The sequence below is a fragment of the Doryrhamphus excisus genome, chromosome 2 (genome assembly GCF_030265055.1).
Source record: "Doryrhamphus excisus isolate RoL2022-K1 chromosome 2, RoL_Dexc_1.0, whole genome shotgun sequence".
Lineage (NCBI taxonomy): Eukaryota > Metazoa > Chordata > Actinopteri > Syngnathiformes > Syngnathidae > Doryrhamphus > Doryrhamphus excisus.
This window is the reverse complement of record NC_080467.1, coordinates 14,372,501-14,397,731: the sequence shown is the minus strand read 5'-3', so window position 1 is coordinate 14,397,731 and position 25,231 is coordinate 14,372,501. Positions and strand designations below refer to the sequence as shown.

Below are 25,231 nucleotides of genomic sequence, written 5' to 3'. Positions count from 1 at the left end.
GATAATGGTTGATGATGGTTGAATATGGCCTATTATTAGTCAACACATATCTTTTGTAGTTATCATGAGACATTGTTTAAAGCAGCGTTTGTCTCTCTGCAGAGATCCTGTACTCTGCACGTACGAGTTGTACAATGTGGTGTAAACAAATACTGTCCATTTCTACGTTTATGTATGCCAGATCAGATCAAGTAACAAACATCATAGTGTGGATGGATGATGGACTGATGTCAATGTTTTTTTTTAATGCCATGCAATCAACCCAATGCTAACGATTTCTTATGTCCTGTTATCGCCCATCATATTTACATATTTGATAAGGGACTCTACAACATTTCGACCAACCTTAACCCGAAAAAGCCTAGGAGCCAGAGTGGTAGCGTATCCTGGATCACCTAGACATTAGAATCATTGAAATAAAAGAACCGGTGCATCTATTGTACTGCAAAGAAGACCCTAAGAAAGTGGAAACAGGAACAACTACTGAGAAAAAGATGTGATACGCAAATGAAACACAGCCAGCCAACTGAATGCACCACACAGGCTATCCTTTGGTCAGCAGCTTATAACAGGAGCTGCACCTTGACAATAGTATTAGATCAAAGAGAAGACAGAGAGTAATAATTGTCCCTGCTGCCTGTGGAGCAGACACCAGAAGGAGATTACATTTGCAACAGATGCTCTTCTGGTCTGTTTGAGGACTTATTTCAGTTCAACATCATTGCCTGTGTATGAAGACATGTGAGCATGAAAATTATTATTATATAATACTAGTGTAGATATAATTATTCTTGTACATTTCAAAGATGAAATAAAGTAGTTAATTGGACTTATGTATTAATTCAATTGCAGTTTTGTGAGTCAGCTAGGAAGCTGTGATTCAAGCTTCCTCTGCGAGATGAAAATCACCACCCAGGCGCCTTATCTAGTCGTCCTACCGCCAAAACACACTAGAAAGCTTACGGTCGAGTATATACACAGCTCAAACACAGGGAGATAACATGACTGCAATGACTGGCAGCAATGGTGCGAAATCTGATCGCACTTTCATATTTTCTTCAGCTTTGTTATCAAACGTTTGACAGTTTAATTTGATAAAATCGCATACAGGATGATCAAGTACCTCATGTCAAGGAAGTGAACCTACATATATATATATATATATATATATAAAACACACGTCTTTGCAGTGAATTAGCTTGACATTTACAATATAACTGCACCACAGACGATGCGGGTATAGAAATAAACACTTACACACTAGTATACAGTAATTACAAGGCAAAATAATAATTATGTATGAGTTAGAGTTAGAGTGTTGGTTTGATGAACTCCTGACATTATATTATTCATAACTATATATTATAACTTATCACCAACTTAAGGTACATAAGTGAGGTTTTATGCCACATTAAGTGTACAATTATGGAACCTCAAAGCACAAAAAAAGAAATAATGTTTTGATTAAAAAAATATTTGCCAATTTGCAAGGTTGCGATTGCTGACTCACAAGTATTCAAAGACATTTGGTCCAACCAGAGTCTATCGAGCACTCCCAGCTCTGTTTGTTCACGTGAAACCACATGACTCTATTTGAAATAGTCAATGCAAAATAAAAAGCTGTTCAGTCTACTTTAATTATATCTGCTGATTTTATTTGTGTGTTCGGCAATCCACACATTACAAAGTAATCTGCCTGTGCAGTATAATTGGGCAATTAAAGAAATTAGAAAATAAACGTAATCTCGCCTTTTGCGTTCTGCCATCCAAATGAGCTATCTGACACTTAATGACTTGTTGGCAAATGATGGATGATTTCCATTTGTATTACGGAAGCACTTAGCACAGAAATCAGTGGTGGAGTGCTTGTGTGTCTGTGCATGAGAGAACACCTGGATGGTGTTTTTTTTTAATGCCTTCCTTTTCAGTATTCGCCATCCTTAGGAGCAATATCCATTGGCATATTGGGGTAAACTGAGAGATGATTTCAAGGATTTGGACTGCTTTAATTCAATGACTTTATTATACCCCTGCCATCTGAATATATGACTCTTTTGTTTTAGGATGTGAGGATCAAAATGAAAGAAGGCCAACTGTGTGTGGATCTAGCTCCAGGAACTGAATTGGGACGTTCCCTTTTTGTTCTTCCTCTGTGTAACTAGCCTACAGCAAAGGTAGAGGAAAGACGGGTGAAATGAGCAATGGGTTGTTGAATCAGAAGAAACAAAGGGATAGCAATGTGAACATAAGGAAATACGAGATCAGAACAGGGAGCAGGAGCACAAGCAATCTCTCAGAGAAATTCTACGACCCTTGGGGTTTGATTAGAGGGTCGGAGGTGAATGGGGTGGTCCAGCAACACTGGGAAATATGATGTGTCTACGTGCTGCAGGAAGGGAACTCATAGGCTTGGGACACACGCAGGAAGGGGGTGGGGGTTTGTACAGTATGTGCGTACATGAGTATGTTCTATGCGTGATTATAAGTGGAGGAGTGTACTTTGGATCAGTGTTTGGACCCACAGCAAGCAAACATGCCTCCCTTGGATCCACAGAAGACATTCTGTCCGGTACACACTAGCTATTGGCCCATCATAAACAAATAGGTTACATATGCAACCTTGTTCAACTGAATGATGAGTTCCAAGTTTCACAGACTATGTACTGAATACAATTTCATAGTTTCTTTCTGTTTACTTAAGTAAGCCATTATTGTACTTTTAAGAAAAGCCCCCAAAGATTGCAGTGAGTCTCTGATAGGCCCATCAAGCCACACTTGCCACTCACGCTCCACCCACACCCAGCCGCCCAACTATTTGAGAAGCACTGCCTTAGGGTCACCTGTAACTTTATTATATCAACACACCACACATTTTGTATGAATTTTAAGCTTGTAGGGACAGTTTGAGGACAAGGCTTTTTCTGCCAGGTCCTCCAATCTAACATCACTGCCTGGACTCTTAATTTATCTTCAGGATGAATGGGGGACAACTCTCCCCCCCAAAAATGCAGATGAGCTGAAGTTGTTTTGAGTGGTGCAACCATACGGTTTTTAGCCTGGTGCAAGATCAAAGAAGGATCAAGGGTCTCTGGTGCATAACTAGAATTGCTAAATCGTTCCTCAGGGGGATGGAGACATGTTGTGAAAATAAATGAATACATAAAGAAAAGAGTCAAGCACAAAAGGTGGTCATCCAAAGAATTTTGAGCGTGAACAGGCCTCTAAGTGGACCTGCCATCCATGAAGATGAGAACAGAGTCAGAGCTGACTCTTTGTGTCTTTCATCTATCCCTGGTGCTCATGCTCCCACATTTCATTTTCCCATTCTCTTGCTCTCATCTGTTCATGCTTCTCTCTCCATTTCTTTCCACATCCTTCACTGTTTCACTACAGCATTCAATGCTCATCAGAGGAACTCCCAGGAGGTGGAGATAATCCCAGTTCGAAGTGTGAGTCTTTCATGTTCAAGGAAAACTCACTGGCGAGAATAGTGGGAGCTCAGCATCAGCTACCTGGCCATGCCGTGCCTCCATTCAAACCCCCTCTACACACACTCTCTTCTTGTTTTTGTTTATGTTCCTTTTCATTACGGAGCCCATTAGTTCTGCGAGGGACGTGACTAACAGCTCTTGCTTGTGTTTAGACAGCACGCGTACAACACAAACACCAGGGACTTCGACCCATCTCCAGGTGTTTAACATTGACTGCTGCTCTAACTTATGCATGCTCTGGATATCCCCGAAGAGCCCCACGAGGAAGGTTACTGCAGACAACTATAAAACAAATGCTTAAAACAAAATGGGGGCTCAAGACTTTTCACTCACAACGGAATTGAAAATGGAACTTATTGAGACATAGTCATTGGAGTTAAGAGTGATTTGTTGATTTTTAACCCCAGAGGTTGCTATATTATCAGTACATTATCATATTACTATCATATTATATTATTATTATCATAATATTATCAAGTATCAAGTACACATGATCTGAAGATGTGTTCACATGCACATGCAAAATCGTCATACAGTGAGTCAATAAAGTTATAAATAAAATAAAGTTAGTATTTTCTTTCATTAGGAACTGAAAAATGAAAGTATAATTGTGGAGGCGATGCGAGAAGAGTGGAGGTTTGCCCTGGAAAGGAGAGGAATGAAGATAAGCCGCAGCAAGATGGATTATATGTTTGTGAATGAGAGGGACCCAAGTGGAAGAGTGAGGTTACAGGGAGACGAGACCAGTGCCACTGAGGAAAAGACAGGAAGCAGAGCTGGAAGTAGCAATGATAATGATAATGATACTAAGGATGCTGGGGTTCTCATTGGGAGTGACCAGAATGGATAGGATCAGGAACGAGTGCATCAGAGGAACATTACATGTTAGAGGCCTTGGAGATGAAGTGGAGATAAATGAAACTTGAAAGTGTGATGTTACTACCTGGAAGAGTATCCAGCAATGCGCCACAGAGGACTTGGAAGTAATTGGGTGTAAGAACGCAAATTTACATGTTACAAGCATTACCTAGCAATTGCATTGCAGTGTTTATAATGAGATCCTATTTTGGCTAGTTGGTGAAATGTGACGCAATTAGTACTGCAAATACGGAACACCGTAAACCGAGGAATATCTGTAGTTTGTGTTATTCAGCATATAAAACCTGCTATTCCATACAACAAGGCAATGGTATTTTTTCCAAAGTCTGATTGTTGAACAAAGCTCCCTCAGTGCTGTCAAAGAAAGACAAACATTTTTCCGATGATGCAACTTTTATTGCTTTGACAATTTTGCTGGGAAAGTCCTTTTCTGGAAGGTCCATTCAGCGGTGATAAAAGTCAATTTTCTTTTTTAGCTTTTGCCTCCCATGGGCTGAACGTCGATTAATTATGTGTTGGGATTGGCAACATGACAGCAACCAAATAGAGAGTGTGTTATGACTGGCATGGGTCGACATGTTTGAAAGACACAAGTGGCGTTCATCGGCTCACACTGGTTAACCCAAAGATGGACGTCACCTCAGCTGTGAGTGAAAGCTACTGATGCTTGATGCATGCTTGAAGGCTCAAAGTGGCAAAAGAGGAAAGCGAGAGCGAGGGGATTGGCAAGAAAACACAACCTCAGCGGCCGACCTAACAGGGTCAATCTCAACAGCAGTCAATAGAAAACGGTCAGTCTGCTGACTTCCCTCGGTTACATTTTTACTGGCATCTTTCCAACAAATACAGTACATACAGTCCACTACGACTTTCAAAAGGAACTTTGACTTGATTTTTTTCCCTTTTTCCTTCATGAAAAGTGAACTCAAATGCCAAAGATCCGTATTTAAAACAGGCATAACAACCATTGTAATCAAATTGAGCGAATTGAGCAAAATGATTGCAAGTAGTCAGTCATCCAAAAAATAGAAGATTACTTTTTTATTTTAACTTAAAGACTTAATAAAAGCTGACGTAATAAAAATGCAAGGTCACATTCACTTAGAAATGTTTTTTTATGGATTTTGAAAGGTAGATGTTTACTCCTCCTGCCTCTATACATTGCTAGTCTCCATCAGAGGTGTCCCAACCTTTTCCATGTAAGTGCCACTTTGCATATTTGTAATGCAGCACATGCTGATGAGTTTTTTTTTCCTGTTTTTGATGTTGTTTTTTTAATTCAGATATTTATTAATTTATATATAAATACATTAAGCCAAATATTTCAACTTTCTTCTTAAAAAAATCTTCGTAAATTTGCTTTTCGTAATATTATGCCTTTGTTCCCATGAAATTCCCATCCATAAAATTATAGCTTTACGCCCAACAAAAATGTCCAAAAATGACTTTATTTTTTTTTGCCTCTCATAATAATATAACTTCAATTTTTTCTTCAATATTTCAACCTTATGCTACTTGGTTGACATATTAAATACTTATTTCCAGTATACGTTATTATATAGGGATTTTTTTTTCTTGTTGTGTTGGATTTTTAGAATGTGCGACGGGCCATGAATGGCCCCCAGGCCGCACTTTGGACCCACCAGGCCTGCATGAACTGAGTTGACCCTGAAGACTGCACATTAAAGAATGGCTGTATCTTCACTTCAGGTTAATTTTGCTTTCCTTCCCTCAAAGTATTAAGATTTTTTCCTATAACTTATCTTCCTTATCTGCCCTTGTGACCCCCAGAAATCCTACCATGACTAACTAAAGGCTTCTTCAGGGGAAAGAGGATGTGGGATTTTTCATCTGCACTATTTCGTCTTTTAATCCTTTTAATATGTTTAAAGGCTCCTGTTTGTGTAAGAGGAAAAACATCGAAATACCAAAAGGCTAAACCGAGTAAGAAAACTAATGGTAGGTCAGTGACTGATAACACAAAAATGCAGCTCATTAGCACACACTGAGAGAAATATTTATTTGGAGCGCAAATGCTTGCGGAGGGCTGAAGCTCAGATCAGCTGAGTATAAGTCTTTTCTCTATGGGAGTGTCACTGCACGTCGACAAGGAGCGGGACTCCCACGGTCACACGTTGCCTCTGGAGATAAGTCATGGATCTTTTACAAACACACAGAGACTTGAATAACACACCAATTAGACCACAAAGCAAGAGGCCCAACGGCTTCCCCTTTTGGGATGAAAATAGAACTCATAGATACTGTAAACACGTTGCACAAATGTATGCACCAAAGCCCACCACGTACAGGCATGAATGCATAAACATACAGATACCATGGAATAATCAAATGATGCTCCATTCCCACCCACACAAACAACACACACATTTAGACTTAGATAATAAACACAATCTGCCTTTAATTTACACCAAGAATCTGAAACCGAACCAACAATGATGCTATGAAACGGTGCTGAAATAACTATTATTAAATTGGGAGGACAAGTCATTAACTACTTTGGATAAATGTCACACAAAATAAAAACTATGGGTTTTGATATTATTAAAGCCCTCTAGACATGAAAAAACACCCATGTAGTCACCTTTACACTCGTATTACCCGAGAAAGTAGACATAATTGGTAAATATGCTATTTAAGACATAAATAAGACTCAAGCTCGTGTGTGCTTAGGTAAATGTGTTCTCTAGGTGATCTGAGACAGGAAGTGATGTCAGGTTCAGAGTTGAGATTGAGGATGGTGTGGGTTACTACATCAACAGTAGCCTGTCTGATCATTCAAACCTTCAATAAAAGCCTGTTGGAAAACTGGAAAGTTTGTTTTGTTTTGGTTCTCAAACACGGTCTCAGCTGTCATACAATATTGCGTGTCATAATGAATCTTGTGGTACTGTATTACTAAAAATGTGGACAGACTACCTCCAGCATTGCTTGTTTATTCAGCTTTTTGGGTGTCTGGAACAGATCGATGGGATTTTACATTGCAGAAAAAACCCTTTGAAAAACATTAATAACAAAAAAAGGTACCACTGTATTGGAAAAGGTCAATATTTACAATAATAACATATTTCAAGAGTTACAGTACTATAGCTCATGATAACAAATAAGTCATTTGGTTCAGAGAAAGCAGACTAGCTATCAGTTTGTATCTTTTCACCGTTATACTGAAAATATCTAGATTTATGAGCCACAGTGACATGAAGCTAGCAGAATCTGAGACAGACACTTCGATGAACCTGTCTGAGCTCGGCATGCTGCTGTTGCTTTTCAGTCAGACGCTGACTGATTGCTACCTATGGCTCTTGAAGGGCATCGGGAGTTTAATCACCTATAACCGCAATTACCGACGTACACGTCAGACTCATAAAGCACTGAAACAAGATGAGAGTCTCCCTCCTATCCTCCCCTTGGCGCACATCAGCCAAATTCCACTAAAGCCCGAGGAGGAGCAATAGAGCTGAAGGCATAAGCTCAGAGTGAGAGCCCCTACCTAGAGTGCTGCATTAGAGGGAGAACTGCTGCACATTAATTAGTGCTTTTAATATACTTATGAACCATTAAACAAGTCATTATGTGCTGACTGTGAAGTAGCTGTGCCTTGTTGGTTGAGTGAAGAGGTGTGTGATTTTTGCTGAAGTTATTTGAAGATCTTTCGAAGCCTTGAAATGCACGATTCAAAGGTCTGATCTACTATCAGCAATTGGAGAAAAAGGCAACATTAACATATCAAATACACAAACACACAAGCACATTTACACCTAAAGTGTACGGATGTGCATGTGAGCACACACACACACACACACCCTTAATGATCTTTAAAAGCTCATAGTACACAGTAAGACAGGCCTTAGGATGGATTAAGATGCAAGCCTTTATCAGTGGGTTCCCACAATCCCCTGTGGAATATCTCAGCTCCCTCTTTTTTATTTATTTTTTGTCCACTCGCTTTTCCCCTTTCCTCCGTAGCTCAGGGGTAGCGCTTCAGGAGGAAAATTAAAAAAGAGGGAGAGGAAAATGTTGGAGGAATACTTGAGCACATGGGCGCATGGACAGCCTACTGGCAGGAGGTCAGCTCCTTTCTTACATTCATGGTGCTTGACACTTTAGCAGTAAATGACATCCAAATTCATTCATTATAGTCTTTGAAAGTCAAGCGCAAGAGTGAATGGGGCGGGGTGGGTGTGGGGGGCAGTTTATTCCACTGCCAAATAGGATAGGCTGGCAGGGGTCACCGGGTCAAATGGTTGTCATCTGCAGTGATTGGAGATAATCGAAAAAGAGGAATCACATGGTAAAGAAGATTAACCCCTTTGCATTGGCTGTGCTGTGAATGCAGAGTCTTAGCATTGGCTTCAATTATCAATCAAGCATGAGGCAGCTACTATACGGTTTCTGACAGCGTGTCCCATTTAGTCAATATAATCAAAGCAAGATCAGCACGTCATATCAAATTCTTAATTAGAGTGGCAATGAAATGTCTTGCCCTGCCCTATTAGTGTAGTTATTTTATTTAGCTTTTGAGTAAAATTAATACATGACATAAATGAAGCATATGAATATAGAGTAATTGTGTATACTCTATGTGGCTATTTAAATATGATGTTGAGTCAGTCTGATGAAGTTAGGAGGGAAAAAGATCCTTGCAAAGCCAAAAGCTACAGCAGCCATGTGGGAATATGACGAATGAGCAAGGTGAGCCCATCAACATAAACAAGACAGTATGCCAAATTTATTTGAAAGTCCTAGCAACATAAAATGCAACAAAACAAACTAGTACACATCAAACATATCCACGTAAGACAGTTGTCCTAGCTGGGAAAAAATACACATCAAAATGCATAAAGTTGTTGCAAAAAAAATAATAATTGAATAATTGAATTAAATGAATAATTGTAATTAATGAAAAGAAGAGTGCTATTGCAGCTACAACTAATTGATGCGTTAAAACAGCCATTTCGATAGGAAATAATGAAATAAATGAACAAAAAATGCATAACTGGAAAGCAGCAAAGCGTACCATGCACAAATGTGTACAAGTTGGCAGGTCTGAATACAACTCTCTTAGAGTAAACCAAAACTGGATATACACAGTAGGTTATATCAGTACTGTTCTACATCAAATGGGGCCAGCGATGGGTGGCCATATTTTCACATGAGGGCCAATTTACACCTTTCCTCTCTGCTGTTGAACTGTATTTGGGACAACTTACAGGGCTAACCTTTGAACTCGCCCGTTGACTGGGGGGGAGCAGCAGGTCACAAGATCACTGGAGCAGTTGATTCATGAGACGGTGGCTGCACAAGGCCGCCTGTGTCTCCCACACATGGACGCCTCAATAAATAAGCTCTCCGCCAGGGGCGATGAAACTATATGGACGTGAACATCAGAGGAAAACATCCAGTTTTCTCTCATCATTGCCACTCAAACAGACATGAGTGTTTTCCTCTGCTAACGTCAACAAAATTTCCCACATGATTGGCTCCAATTGAGTCGTCAGCTGCACACTGATGCGAGGTAAAAAAGGGTGCGCTGCCCTGTGTGTGAAAGGTCAATGTCTCTTTTGGGCAATGGCAGGCACACACTGTGTAAACAAGACAGGCTGAAGGAGCCGTCACAATGACCATACTCATTGGCTTAGTTAGTCAGAAAGTACGTCCACTCAAATTCTTGTAACGTGTATCCAAAAACACAAGTTGGGAAAAATTTCACCTGTTAAACACAAACATATTTTTAACTCAAGACAACACAGAGTGAGTGAAAGCAAAAGGAGTGTCAAGTGTCTGGTGTGATATGTTTTACTTTGAAGCATCATTAGCACTGCTTGGGTTTGACTAAGAAATTGCTCGGCAATTCAAAGTGTAACGAGGGAAGGAAACAGTCTGTCACATTAAGCAGCCTTCACAGAAATGAAACTAGCAGTTAGTAAAACATTAAACTATGCTCCCATGTCAGAGCAAGAGTGAAAAGGTGGTCCTTGTCATGTGTCAATGGTAGTTTGATTCCGCATCACTTTCAAAGGCATCACATAGGGACTCACAGTGAACACATTTGTGCTGAATAGAATTCTACAAAAATACATATTAAATCATGCCTGTATCTGGAATTATTCATTCATTCATTTTCTACCGCTTATCCTCACAAGGGTTGCGGGGGTGCTGGAGCCTATCTCAGCTGTCTTCGGGCGAGAGGCGGGGTATGCCCCGGACTGGTCGCCAGCCAATCACAGGGCACATATAGACAAACAACCATTCACACTCACATTCATACCTATGGACAATTTGGAGTCGCCAATTAACCTAGCATGTTTTTGGAATGTAGGAGGAAACCGGGGTCCCCGGAGAAAACCCACGCATGCACGGGGAGAACATGCAAACTCCACACAGAGATGGCCGAGGGTGGAATTGAACTTGAGTCTCCTAGCTGTGAGGCCTGCGTGCTAACCACAAACAAAATAAAATAGCTTGCGTCAATCCAGCTAAAAATTCTTAAAGAAAAAGGATCAGTGTCTACTAGTGCCCCGATTAGAGATAAAACGAGAGATGTTACACACAGCCTGTAGCCACTTCTGTAATTTAATGCATCTTTCAAGGACATTTTCAACAAATATCCCAATTAGAGGAGGGTTTCCTCTGGTTATTATTCCCTCATTCTCTTATGCTGAGTTGATATACTTTCATCCATGTCAGGGCTTGGTTTCTCACATTTGTCGAGTAGCATTCTTACAGTATGTTTGATGTGTTTTAATGACTAGAATGTGAAAATAACTCTCACATATTGCTGTGTTAATGCTTACTATAGTTTTACCTGGTCATTGCAACAACAATTCAATATTTTTCTGCACAACAGCAATGCAGATGGATTTGCAGTTGAGTAAACCTGTATGTGAATTCTGCTGACACAATCTAGTAACACAAGAGGACATTTTACAAGCTGTTTAAGACGGACAAAGTCAAACTTTTTCAGATAGTGAGAACTCGAAGGCCCGATAAATAGTTTTAAAGGCAGAGAAAAAAAGGATCATTATGTAACCAACAGTGCTGTAATGCATGGGGTTTTATTTGGTTTACATGCAGTATGTACAGTATGTAAGCGTTGTGTTCACTAATAGACATTGTGTGGGCAGGTAGCGAATGACAAAAGATGAATCTGACCTAACTTAACACAAAATCTGTAATAATAGACTTGTTTGTTTTTCTATTAACAGTTCCATTAACTGCTGTGTCAACCCGTGTGACCTCTGGCAGGCACACATATGGGGAAGAAGAGCACAGAGATCCATCTACAAGAGTGAATGGAGCTTGTCTGTGTTTCCCTTCCTGTTATGCATGTGCATTCAATACTGTCTGCTGGTATCGGTTCATGTGCTCTACCAATGAGTTAAGTTTGAATGATGGAATTGGCGGTCTGGACTGAGGCAGCCATCACAACAGTAGCCAGTAGCTGTTGTGTAATCATCAGGCTCATACACGCGTGCCCTGCTTGTGTATCACAATACATGCAGCAGATGGCAGGGACGTTGTTAAATAAACACAAATATGTGCTTGTTATAAGCTTGGGTTACAGGCAACTACTGCCTTTGAAATAGATGCCATAAAAAAATCACACCTGACTAACTTTAACAGATAGGAAAGACAAAAACAAATAACAGCAGAGTTTCTAAATAACAAACCATTACAGGAAGGGTTTCAATCAGTCATCACAGCCTTAAGCTCCTAGATAGGAACTACAGTCGATATCCTCTGAATGGTCTCATAATATTCAGTACAGAGTCACATTAATCATTAAACCCCTGCGGGTAGAGGGTCCATCTTCAAGCCTCAAGGCAGAAGTGAGCATGTCACTCACACAATGCTCTTTGGGTGCCTTAAAGGTCTGTCAACCAGAACATGTTAGCAGTACGATATACTGTATACCCAAGGAACTGAACCACACATCCCAAAGTTTAATACCAAGCAGAGATGTGCACATTCTTTGCTTCATCACCATCTTCATTCATTCCTCACTTTATTCAGCCCCTGCTCTTCATATCACACTCATCCTATCCATAACCTCATTTCAAAGTCATGCCACTGGTCAGTACAACAACATGAGTCAATTAGCTCAATGTCAATGACTGTAATGGAGTTATAGACACGATGCCCCTGTGGCGTCTGTGCAGCTTTTCACACAGGCTTTACAACATCATAGTCCCATTTACTGAGCTTTGACTCAAAGGCTCAAATCCCTGCAACAATTCCCATAGAAATGCCTCAAGTGTTCATGCAGTGCATGGAGTATTACTGAGTTAATGCATCATACCATTTTATGACAATATTTCAAATCGTTCAAGCGGTCACACAGACCCACATTGCATGAAAAACATGAGCAGTAGTGGAGTTATGAATTAAAGCAGTGAAATTATTTTTGAAAAGTTTTTAATCAGATTAATCATGGTATGTAAATTAATCATCATTAATCACCATTTGCAGCTGTCTTAGAATATGCCAATTTTCACAGTTTGAGAAATTACAGGACACAGTTACATATAGTATATACAGCTCCAACGGAACCAAGCTAAAACGTACTACACGCCATAATATAATTTGTTTGTCTATATGTCTCTAATTTTCTATTACGACCAGCTTTTGTTGTGTTGATGTTCAGTGTTCCCTGAGAGTCCCTGAAGAAGATGTTTCGAGGACAAACAGAGAGAGAGAGACGTAGTTGCAAGTTGGAGATGATGTAGGAATTGAGCATTGCAAGCAAGGTAGGAATCATATTTAGCGATGGCAGAAAGTGGTGGAGAGTGGTTAGCGCGCAGGTCTCACAGCTAGGAGACCCGAGTTCAATTCCACCCTCGGCCATCTCTGTGTGGAGTTTGCATGTTCCTCCCACATTCCAAAAAACATGCTTAATTGTCGACCGTAGGTATGAATGTGAGTGTGAATGGTTGTTTGTCTATATGTGCCATGTCATTGGTCTGGCAACCAGTCCAGGGTGTACCCCGCCTCTTGCCCAAAGACAGCTGGGATAGGCTCCAGCACCCACCACAACCCTCATGAGGATAAGCGGTAGAAAATGAATGAATGAATGAAGATTTAGTGATATTTAGTTTTCTCATTAGATCTTGGTAGCTCGTATGTTAGCCATTTGGTCACACTGCCGTATGTAAAACAACCCCTATTTTATTAATTGGTGGGAATTTCTTTATTTATGAGTGGGAAAATGAGGTTACAACTTGAGTCCCCACCACAGCCAGAGTGTCCTCCACAGAGTTACAACACGATATTTCCATTAGCTGCTGCATTACCACCACTCCACTGTGCACCTCCACAAGCTGCTCTCCGCGGAGAAACCAAGTGGGGGATGCAAACACTTCTCCCTCACTTGTACGGCACACAACAACATTATCACACTCGGGTGGGCCTGTTGCTGTGCAGCACACATGTGAAACTGGGAGGTCGGTGCTGTGCCACCCTGCCTCTTTACAACAATATCACACACACACATTTTAAGATGATTTTATTCAACCTTGAATCCCCAAATTTTCCTTCTGCCCTTTTGAGGGAGCACAGAGGTGCACCCTTGGGAAGCTAGCATGGCAGGTGCAACATGTCTGACCTTCCATCTTTGAGATCGTCTTCTGGTACATTCTGATCATCTACTTGGTTATGCTGCATCACCCTCCCCCCGCTGCCAAGGCAGTTATAATGCCAAGCATGTCGAATCACTTTAGTGTCAAAATACGGACAGCCCATCCCCCCATCTTTGATGTCGTTCCAACATCTTTGACTGTCCCTGGTTTCTCCTCCTTTGAGACCGGAAGATGCCTAGGTTCATATTATCTATAGCTGCTCTCACGTTTCAGGTTCAAATGGATGAACTGCAACCAGCTGTCAGCTCGAGAAAGAAATCAAACCATCCATCCATTTGCTACAGTATATTCCTTATATAGAGACATGACAGCGACTTGAGCCTATCTCAGCTGATGTGGAGGAAAAGGTGGATTACCCCCCATATAGCTAGTCAATCACACGGTGCTTATTTTTAGGATGTTGAGTACAAATTCCACACTATGCTGCATTTTTCTTATCATGGCTGAAACTGACAAGAAGAATGACAAGCTTGGAACCAAATATTTTGACCAAGGCCAAAAATAACGTCCCAGCATGTTTTTGCTAAATATCACTCACCAAATCAAGCAAAGGACATGCATGGCTCAGAAAGAAAATAAAACTGTGTCCAGCCAAATAATTGTCTCTGCTGCTGTTAGCTGATTCCAGATGTCCAACTTTTCCATTTTCTCCATTATCTAGAGGAAAAAGAGAATACTGCACGTGTCTTCTTAGTTGTTCATACTGTACACCCATATGTGATCATTTATTTTTGCAAATTGCAATGTACTGCCTTTCCCACTATTTGTTTCCTCAACACACTCATGAGCCAACAATTCTTTTAGTAAAGTTACAGTCATACGCTCTTTTTTTAGACCAGCATCCTCAATTGTTTAGCTGTGGTTAGAGGAAGCCACTGCCCCTCAACACTTCGCCTTACGAATACAAACATGGCAATTGGGTTCAAATTTAAGCCATGCAAGTGAGACTAGCACCGAGAGCCTATGCCTATGATTCAAAACCAAAACGTGCTATTTACAACACAAGTCAATACATTAAATAGATGTTTGACTTTTTACAGTTCGGATTAAGATGCCATGCCTAGATTATGCAATTGGAAAACCAGTTTCTTTCTGCATTTATATACACTACCATCAATCAATCACTTAGCACATGCCGGTCTCCACAACAACATATAACCCAGAAGCAGACCACCTTCAAATATACAACAGAAACAAACACTACTTCCAACATGTTATCCCTCATCTGAAGAAGTATCAAGTCTTGTCCACTGGACTCAAAACTCCTTCCATTAATCCTCAAACTTACCAAATGAAATGTGTGCATTCAAAATTTCTCTTTCCATTTGCCATCAGAAAATTATTTTTAAACCACTCCACAGGTCTTTGCTTCTGACCCAGATCTAGCAATTCCGAGAGGACGTTGATAGTACAGTATAGAAAGTGAAGCTCGTAGCAGAAGTTGTGTTGATGGCGAACTCAATGATCATTCATTGCTGTTGTGTGCGATGGAAAAAAAATCACCACAACCACAAGGACCAAAGCAGTGTTACCAAAATTAAACCATAGCGGATCTAATGTGTACCAATATCAAGGCACGTATAACATGTGCTGAGCTGTTAATTACTTTATGTCAGCATATGTTGTTATCAAGCAAAATGCATTTTTTGGTGTGACATAATAGGTCAAGCAGAAAAGCCATACAGTTACCTGAAAGGAGCATAACAACCATCTAGCATTTTGGAAGCACACAATGGTTGGCCAATGATCTGACTAATTTAGTGCATGTCATCCAGACATCCGTGCTAAAATCTACACTGCCATTAATATGCTCATGTATTGTATAACAAACTAAGAGTTCAGGCTGTGTTAAAAAAAAAAAAAAAGTTAAAATCCGTCAGTATAACTTAATTTGAACTTGATGATTAGCCGGGTTCGGACCATATCCTGTCTGCCCCTTGTGTCCACAGCAGTCAACTGCCCTCGCCCTGCTCTGGATTTGAGGTGCAACAATGAGATAGCGTTTCACTCTGATGGTGCTGCAGGGGGATTATAGGCTCAGGGAGTTATCAAAGGCTTAGTCGCTCTGATTTCTAGTGACCCACCATGGATGACTGCCATCACTCTGTGCAAGCAGGGAGACCTTCACCTCCGATACAACCAAGCTGTTACTGCAGTGTCAGCTGGTCACGAGAGGCCATGTCACAAGGGGGATATGTCATTGGCAGGCAAGATCAACAGAGATGGAGATATGGCCACTTCTCATTGGCACAGTGGAAGGAGCACAACTGAAAATATATATGAGTGTGGTTAGATGAATACAATCCAATGCTAATAAATTAGCATTATATTTCTTGATTATATGACTCAATCATTTATTACTCAAAGGCAGGGGGAACCTCTGGAGTCGAGTGGGTCAATGTTATAGCAATTAATCTGTTCAAGGTCCAATGAAAACTGAAACATACAAAAACTGAATTACTTTTTCCCATAAGAAATAACACAAATCCTATTAATCCGTTCCAGAGGCCCACAAATATGTCAGAAAATACATTTTATAAAATAAAATACATAAAAAAAATACACTTTTATAAATAAAAACAAAGCAAAGGTAATTTATTATAGCAACATCACAAATGGCGATTAATGATACAGTACCATAGATTGATACCATGTCTTTCTGCCCTTGTAATTCAGTGCAAATAGAACAAGGGTGCATGTGATGAGAACCACATTTCACAGTAACCTTTCAGTTACCCTCCAGGAAAAAATAAGAAATTGACCTCAATGTTCCAATACTTCTGGAAGGCACTGTGTATAAATGATGTGTATAAAAGTTCTATCATATCTAAGCAGATAATTAAATCAGTACAGTCTGGTGATGCCAGTGATGCCAAATCTGTCCTCTGGTTTGATGTAAACTCCTCATTCAAAGTGGCATTTGTATTAAAACTAGGGCTGTCAATCAATTTAATCTCAAACTTGTTATTAATCACATATAGAAATAAGTTTTTTTTCTATAATAAGTGCACATTTGAAAGGTAATTTTATCAGTTGGGACACTGATCCTGTATGCCAAGTTACTACTGTATAAATGACAATAAAAAACAACTTTGATAACTCTGACTTTTCAGACTCGACGTACTCCCGTGATACAACCTTGTCTTTGTCTTTTTCTGCTCAAATTTATTCCCGCTTGTGGTTCCACATCAACTGCCATACTGCTGCGTTTCCTCAAACTAAGGTGTGGGTCGAGGGTCAAAGAGGATGTGAGTACGTTAATCGAGCATTCAAGACAATAGCAGCATTAAAAGCAATTTCTGTTATCTCATTATTAATGTGTTAACTATGACAACCCTAATTAAAACAGCTTGTGCATTAAGATGTTTGGGGGGCCTGAGCCCATAATCTGCAGCAAGGCATTCTCCAGCCCCTCTGGCTTCTGACCTAGCAGGAAGCGTCCAGAGAGCATTGACTTGGGCCAGCCAATTAGAGTGCAGGGTGCAAAGAGCACGCTGAGGCTAACAAGGCCCCTCTCTGTGACCTCCTTCACCTCTGTAGGACCCCACGATGGGAAATATGAGGAGTTGCGAGCCACTTTAACTTCATACAATTCTTCCCCTGAGTCTCTCTTTACACCCGCCGCCCGCACCCCCCTCCGATCTCAAACCCCGCTGTTTGACCACAAGGTCTCCAAACACATGTTGCCTCCTTCTAGAGGCCCACCACATGGTCTTTGCACTGATGCTTAAGAGCACCCCACAGGAACACAATGAGTACGAACACAGACACTGTGGCTGCGTCGGTTCTCGTTTAGTCTGGCCTGGATTTAGACGGAAGGGAGATGAAAAATGAATGAGATCCAAATGAATTGTGAATCACAAACACAATTAGACTGAAGTTAATTCAAATGAAACATTATCAAAAGAATTGGAAACATCTAAAGTAAGAAACAATGGGATAGTCTGCTTATGTTGGTGTATTTCCCGCCACCTAGTCACATCCAAGGGTAATCAAAGAAAAAAGGGGAGCCAGTAATAATCGTGTACACTCAACATCCCAACCCCTTTTCTCTCCAGGCAGAATTGGTTCTGTCAGTTGGACCCTCCAAACAGGGACCATATGTGAATTCAGCCCTGGCAATCAGACTGCATTGTGGAGCAGGCGGCTGAGTTCATCAGGAAAAAATTAGCCTGCCGCTCTGCAGGCCTCTTTCCTATTGGCCAGTCACGCGGCCCGCTCTGTTTGAGGGCACCCCAGACATTCCTGCGGATAATCTTTTCCATTCCTCTACTCAGCTCGATGAGGACAGACCAAATCAGAGCACAAGGCCTGCATTGTGAATGCTTTCAAAAAGCCCTGTTTTTATTGTAGTCTCTTGTACATGTCCCTCCTCTCTCGCTTCATTCACCACAATTCTAAGAAAAATTTTTCTTGTGAAAAATAAATACAAAATCACTCTTTTTTTTTTTTTGCCAATGAGCTTGTGTAAATGCAAGATCCCGAACTGTACGTTTTCTCACGATCCCATTCCAGTAAGTTTGTTTTTGAAAAGCCCAAATAATGTAAAACCTCTGAAACCAGAGCCTGGCCACATCAGTGTGCGGCCTGGAGTTCAGCATATCGCTGCTGAATACGGCTCCCGGGGCGAGGCTTGCACGCCTTCCCAGAAACCTCCTGCTAGGTCACCAATACACGCCTCTCACAGCAGCTTGTCATTGTGGTCGAAATCAGGCCACTGAAATGTTGAGATTGGAGGACAATCACTCAAAATAGGATTTATAGAAACACTTTCCATAATTAGACCCATGATTATTACAGGGTCGATAAACTTTGGACTCCACAGTGGTTGTCCACCCTCGGATGCGCTGCTTAACAGTTACCGCAGTTTCTTATGAAGTGTGCTCTTCAGCACACAAGAAAACATGTTTAGCATTACCTAGTAAAACAGCAGTATGAACAAAGTACAAACAAACTTTTTCCTACTTATCCATCTGTTATTCTGAGAGCAAAACACAAGACCTCAAGCACTATCAGCCTTAAATATTCGTAACACAGACAAGGTTTGACATACATTAGTTCTGTGAATCCTATGCTAATAGGCTTATGATATGTGAAACATTGACAGTTTTATTGGAGACTGTAAAATTGTACTATGTCTCAGCTGGGCAGAGCACGTCACTGGCTAAGAATGAACCAATATCCCGAGTGGCGCACAAGCAACAAATGCCCTGTGTTCTACCATTCTCCATTTGGATAGATGTATCGTCCATTTTCTTGGAAGAGAATATTCAGTTCAAATCAAACGTTTTACAAAGGTTCACAATTTCAGTGCCCAAAATGTCATCACATTAAAGCTAACAGCCAAAAGCACACATTGATATTGCCCTTTCACCTGTCAATTTATAAAACACCACACTGATATAATCTTACCACTGTGGATCCCTGCATATTCTTGATTCAGTATTCTTGATTCAGTAAATTCACAGAGATGGCCGAGGGTGGAATCAAACTCGGGTCCCCTAGCTGTGTGGCCTGTGCGCTAACCACTCGGTTACTCAAACTTGTGACTGGGTTAAATTAATAATTCTGTTAATCCAGTCATATTTTTTTCATTATACTTGTCTTAAAATCAATGTTAAAATCTCATCTCGTGCATTGTTACATCTTGTGAGCTGGATGCCTCATGACACCCTTATACATACAACAGTCACTGTTATTGCAAATGTTGATCTGAAATCAGAGTAGGACATCAACGTCAAGCTAGGAGGAAAGTTTGGAGTGGGGAGCTGATTAGTATGCCTCTTCACATGACAACCACGGCGACGACAATATACTGATATCAAAAGTGGATTGCATGTGATGAAGCCAATCACTGGGGCTCCGCATGCAAACACAACATAAATCATGTCAACCAGACACAGCGCTGTCTCCAAAAAGGCCTGCAGTCACACCTTGTTCCCGAGGCATTATGTGGGCCGTTGAAAAATACCAAACTTTTCCACGACAGTATAAACATCCTTTTGTGACTTGATACAATTGTCGCAATTGTACGCTATTACTCCAGATCATATCTTTAGTGTGTTGATAGTTTGACTGGGATTACGTTGCAAATGTATATTTCTTACCTGGTAGTGCACAAAGTGCAATTTACTCTCTTTTATTCACAGAACTAACATGCACACCGGTAGAACAGGTTTGATGAGGCAGACATTACCTGAGGATAGGCGACGCTGATGGAGGGGACACATGCCACTGAAACAGGAACAAGCCTCACTTGATCGGCCTCGCTGCATTGGAGGAGCCAATGAGCACTGGGGCTTCAGGAACCCTTTAATGACACAATTCATGATAAAATAAGTCACTCCAAGATAAAATACAAATACAATTGAGAGAACAAAAAACCAACAACCACAAAAAAAAGACCCATGAAAAGTATGCTTATTGTGCCCTTTGTTTGAGGATCATAACAGTGCCAGCACCGTACCACAGCTTGACCCAATCAACCCCTCACATTTACAGCTTTGTGGCCAAGTGGCTTCTAACCTCACAGCCGGCACTGTAAGCAAAGAAAGGGCTCTTGAGTCTTTGCAATGCTTCACATCATTGGCATACAGCATGGAAAAAGCCACAAAAATTGACTACAGTTAATAGCTCTGTGGAAAATGTCAAATTAAGCTGAGGAGCAGGACTGTCTCTGTCATTAAAACGTGTATGCATTATCCAAATTGAGTCGCAGGTACCTACAACGACAACACACACATAAATAAGTCTGTTTTATCAGATGTAATTATATGAGGTAGAATTAACAGCCGTGCATTGATTGATGTATCAGAAAATATTTTGCACATTTAAAAGAGAAGGAAGTGGACCCCCTATGATACAACATTAATTGAAAAATCTAAAATAGATATAAAACAGTAAAAAAAAGTCTTCATTTATAATTTTTCAAGACTAATTCACGCCAGTATCTCCCCGCAGACAACCCACATGATACGGACTATGGGATGACAACTTCCAGCAGATGAACATCATCACCACCCTTAAGCCAAATTACTATCTACAATGTGGTGATCATTAATGTTGAAATGAAGAAATGGCACCATCTTAAACAGACGTTTTTAATATCAAGTGAAATGAGACAGATGGATTGCACAATTTGGACCCAATTCTCGGTAGGAGCCTTTTTGAGTCCCATTCTGGTTGTGTTTATGGATGCAAATGGTGCGATAATAACAGATGCCAATTCCCCCCGGCGGTATGTGAGGTCTTGTGTGACAGTGCCATGCAGTTCTCTTGAAATCAGCCAAGTTCCAGTAAAACAAAGGACACCATATTTCCTGATATCCCGCTGCTAAATGACATGGGCATGAAGGTCATCCAGCTTACCATCCAAAGCCTGAACAATGGCTACAACGTTTGGCAGTGAGAACACAGCTCAGCTTTAATTCCTGCACATTCGTCCTGAGCATGTCCATGGATTGCTATTGCTGTTTTTGTTTTATATAGCTGCTGGTTTTCACGTGATAATTGCAAAATTTGCATGTTTTCCTTCTTTTCAGTACTGGTTTTTGCACCGTTTAAGTTTTAAAAGTACTAATTAGGCACCGATATGGGATAACATGTAAATGCTACCCAACCTTACTGTGGCCTTCCCAAATTCAGTTTCTGCAAATTATATGCAGACCTAACAAAAACCTTTACATTTCCATCAAATATCAAAATCCACAGGTGGAAGAGCCTTACTTACTTTGGTTTGAGACCAATAAAGCCCGTTTATTTCCACTGTGAAAAACACCTCAGTCCAGTTAAGCTCGTTGTGACATTTAAAATAGGCAAGGGAGAATTAGTTCCCCAAGATACTGACACTTCTGTGATACTGATACTTGGCGTTTGGAAGGTTTTGCAGATGTGAGTGTATGTCAGTTTGTCTGTTTTAAAGAATACTGAGATTTCCTGTTGTCGTCATAAATGATTTCAAGTAAAGTGTAGCTGGTAGAGATGTTGCAGCACGTTCTTCGGTGGTATTGCTGGTGGTACAAGTCACGTCAGTAAATTTTCTCTGCCGTATTGCTGTCATCGGAGGTTTGGTTGAGACGTGTCTTTTCATTAAAACCACTTTATCGCAGTGCATCAATATATGTTTGCCCATAGCAACAGGACCTTGATTAGAGAAATGTTTGATCTTTTTTCAATGATTCACTTTAAAGGGGGGAGATCCCGTTGGCTTTAAAAACTGCACGATACGGTCTTCCGGGGACAAGCACCCCCCATCCACCTCCCTGTACAGCAAACAGCCAATCAGAGTCAGCGTTTTCATTATAGATAGTGTGTCTTAATTTTCATTCCAATTTTCAAAAGTTGTTCTTTCATAAAATGAAATGAAATTAGTAACATTGTTGATATAAAACAAGAGTATTAATGGCAACATTCTCGTGAAAACATGAGCACACACATATCTCAGACACTTCCATTAAAGTGCTTCCAGACTTTACAAGACCCTACAAACTTTTTCTTTTGAATGAAATACATTGAGGCATTTATTAGATTTAAAGGAATTGCAGCACAGCTCTCTTAATGGTTGTTCCTATCCTGTGTTGCCAAGGTGATCAGGCCCAAGGTCAAAGTTCACTGTGCCCTTAATGCATCCCCCAGGTGCAATAAAAAAGCCTTTCCCATATTGGACTCCAGGGTGGAGCAGAGAAGGACAAGCCAGCAAAGGAGCCATCAATCGCCACAGTTTCCAACATGAATGTCATTCAGCATGGGCACTACTTCAATAGGAAGACTGAAAGATGCTTCGTGACAAAACACCCTGTGAAAGAAAAAGTTTGTCCTTCCTTTTGTTTTTCCTCTACAACAGCCCACGGGACTCAAGTGTTCTCCCACGTGTACTCAATATGCACATGTTATTTTTTATATAATCCTGACAAGGTCAAATTGAGAAAGAGATACACGAGATAAGGATTATTTATTCAAAGAATATTTGAGCGCTGTTTCAGCACGTCTTTGTTCAGAGCGCAGGGTCTTTTAAATACAAAAAGCATGCCTTTATTTATTCATATTTTGGTTTTAATTTATTACTCCCTTTTGAAAAACCATGGTAGACTTTTATAAGAGTGTAAAATATGTTTTGAAAAGGCATCCCTGGTATTTTTCTCTGAGCTTTTCAGTTTTTCCAAATCCTGCGTGAGAGCACCAAAAATGGCACATTGAAAGGTGGATGAAAGTATTTGTCATGTAACGTTAACGGTCCTGATGGCTAAGTCATGCAGGAGTGTGGTCAGTTCATGCCAATTGGCACAAATTGCGGACCAAGTGCATAACTTATGCATGAACAGAACGTAAACAGTGCAAAAACCTGTCTTCACCCTTTTGATATATAAATGACATGCATTATCATGGCAAATTGCGAGACAATGTGCAGGCAAAATGCATGCAAGTGCAAAGGCCGGTTTATTCCTCACTTGCACCAGTGTGTTTGTGTGTGTGTGCACTTGCCAGCGGCCCTGCAACTGCTAACTGAAACAAAGAGACTGAATGACTGACAGAGGGCTCACTCACTCTGTTCATTCCACTATAGAACCAACGCACCCATGTGTTGAGACAGATGCACAAGGGAACTCTCTCATATCAATATAGCCAGGCCTGCAAAATTATCAACTTTGTTCATAAGATAAGATAAGATATGCCTTTATTAGTCCCATAAGGGGGGAAATTTTAGGTTTACAGCAGCAAAGTACAAAAGCACACAAGAGTGGAGTACATAGCACACAAGGGCAGATAAAGTGCAAAAACAGGATAATTCAAATCAGAGGTTATATACAATACATACAGCTACATATAGTACACGTTGACCAAGTGATTCATATTTATTGTACTTGTTTATTGCATGGTTTCTTTATCGTATTTTTCCCTCTCCCACCGTCCATCACGTTTCCTTAACAGAGATGTACAAAAGACATCAATAACATGGCTACCACGAACAAAAGCGAGATGTTTGTTCACAAGAACAGTATCGTCAGTGGTATGCGACCGGTTTGGGTTTGCAGCAAAGGATGTGGAACAAAGTTTGCTAAGTTTGTTCTTGAGCATCAAAACATCCAGCCAAATAGGAGAAATGCCACTCTTTACGAGGGGAGCAAGACCCCTCCAACCAGATGTCAATCCCTGTACCTTGAGACATCGTTTGCAGCTAGAGATGACTGTAGAAAACTCACTTTTGTGGTAGTTTCAAGCCATTTTCTTAAATGAAAATCCTCACTTCAGTAAGTGGTAACTTTATAAAACTGTCCCCTTTTTAGAATTGGCAACCTCCTAATGAACTCAAAAAGTACATGCCAATTTGCTCCTATTGTAACACTACTTGAGTTAATCCTTCTCTGATTCCCTCTGTAATCTGTATGGCTAGAATTTTACCTGTCTCAGAAACACAATTGCTCCATCAGCAATTGGTCTTCCCAGGCTATAAAATAATAAATAGATAACAAGCCTCTGAGCACTTATATATGTATATATTGCAGCAGCTGACCGCAAAATAACACAAACAGCAAAGTAACCATCATATAGGTTACCAACAATATTCTATAATTGTGGATAAAAAGTCTGAATAAATGAACTTTTTAGTAGTAAACTAGTCCACATTGGTTGATTGGTATAACGTTATTACCTGAGGCCTTTTTCAGTACAAGACAGAAAGTCAGACATAATCAAGAAAACCTTGGTTTGAAGACATAATTGTCCAATTTAGACACAACAAACTGAGTGAAAAGAAAACATCAAAACAACCTCCCCTGCAAAAAAATCAAACAGTGGAATCTGATGTAGTTGGTTAATTTATCACTAATCCAAACATTTTTGTGAATAACAATTCTTTTGTGAATAACATTTTGTTCCTAGAGTAACAAAATCTGTGTTGTGTTCTGGCCCGGGCAATAAAAGCTTAATTGGACAGATTTATTGAATGACTTATTAAGCGACTGCGTTTTGTGAGAGCTAAAATGGGGCACTTTTGAAATGAACAGGGGCACCTTTCAGTAACAACTCCTGGAGGAAAAAGGAAAATACAATACTAGGGGTGTCGTTTCAGCGACAGAGGGTAATGAAAGTGGCAGTTGCCCTGTTGTGGCATTTGGAGCAGCAAGCCATCTGTGAAAAAAAGTTATAACTGTCAAAGATCACCTATCAAACCGCAGCTTGAGGAGTGGTATTACTATGCAGTACGCTGAC

General features: G+C 40.4%; 1 protein-coding gene across 3 annotated transcripts in view; it reads right to left on the bottom strand.

Annotated features, from left to right (window-relative positions):
* The window catches only part of rxraa (retinoid X receptor, alpha a), an 85,994-nt gene that overhangs the window by 40,480 nt on the left and 20,283 nt on the right, over window positions 1-25,231 (bottom strand). For all 3 annotated transcript variants that reach the window (XR_009120142.1, XM_058056210.1, XM_058056222.1), the window contains exon 2: window positions 20,220-20,333. Coding sequence is in view for 2 of the 3 variants with exons in the window: in XM_058056210.1 (XP_057912193.1) it covers window positions 20,220-20,333 (114 nt within the window). In the remaining variant the exon portion in view is untranslated. The remainder of the gene's footprint in view (window positions 1-20,219; window positions 20,334-25,231) is intronic.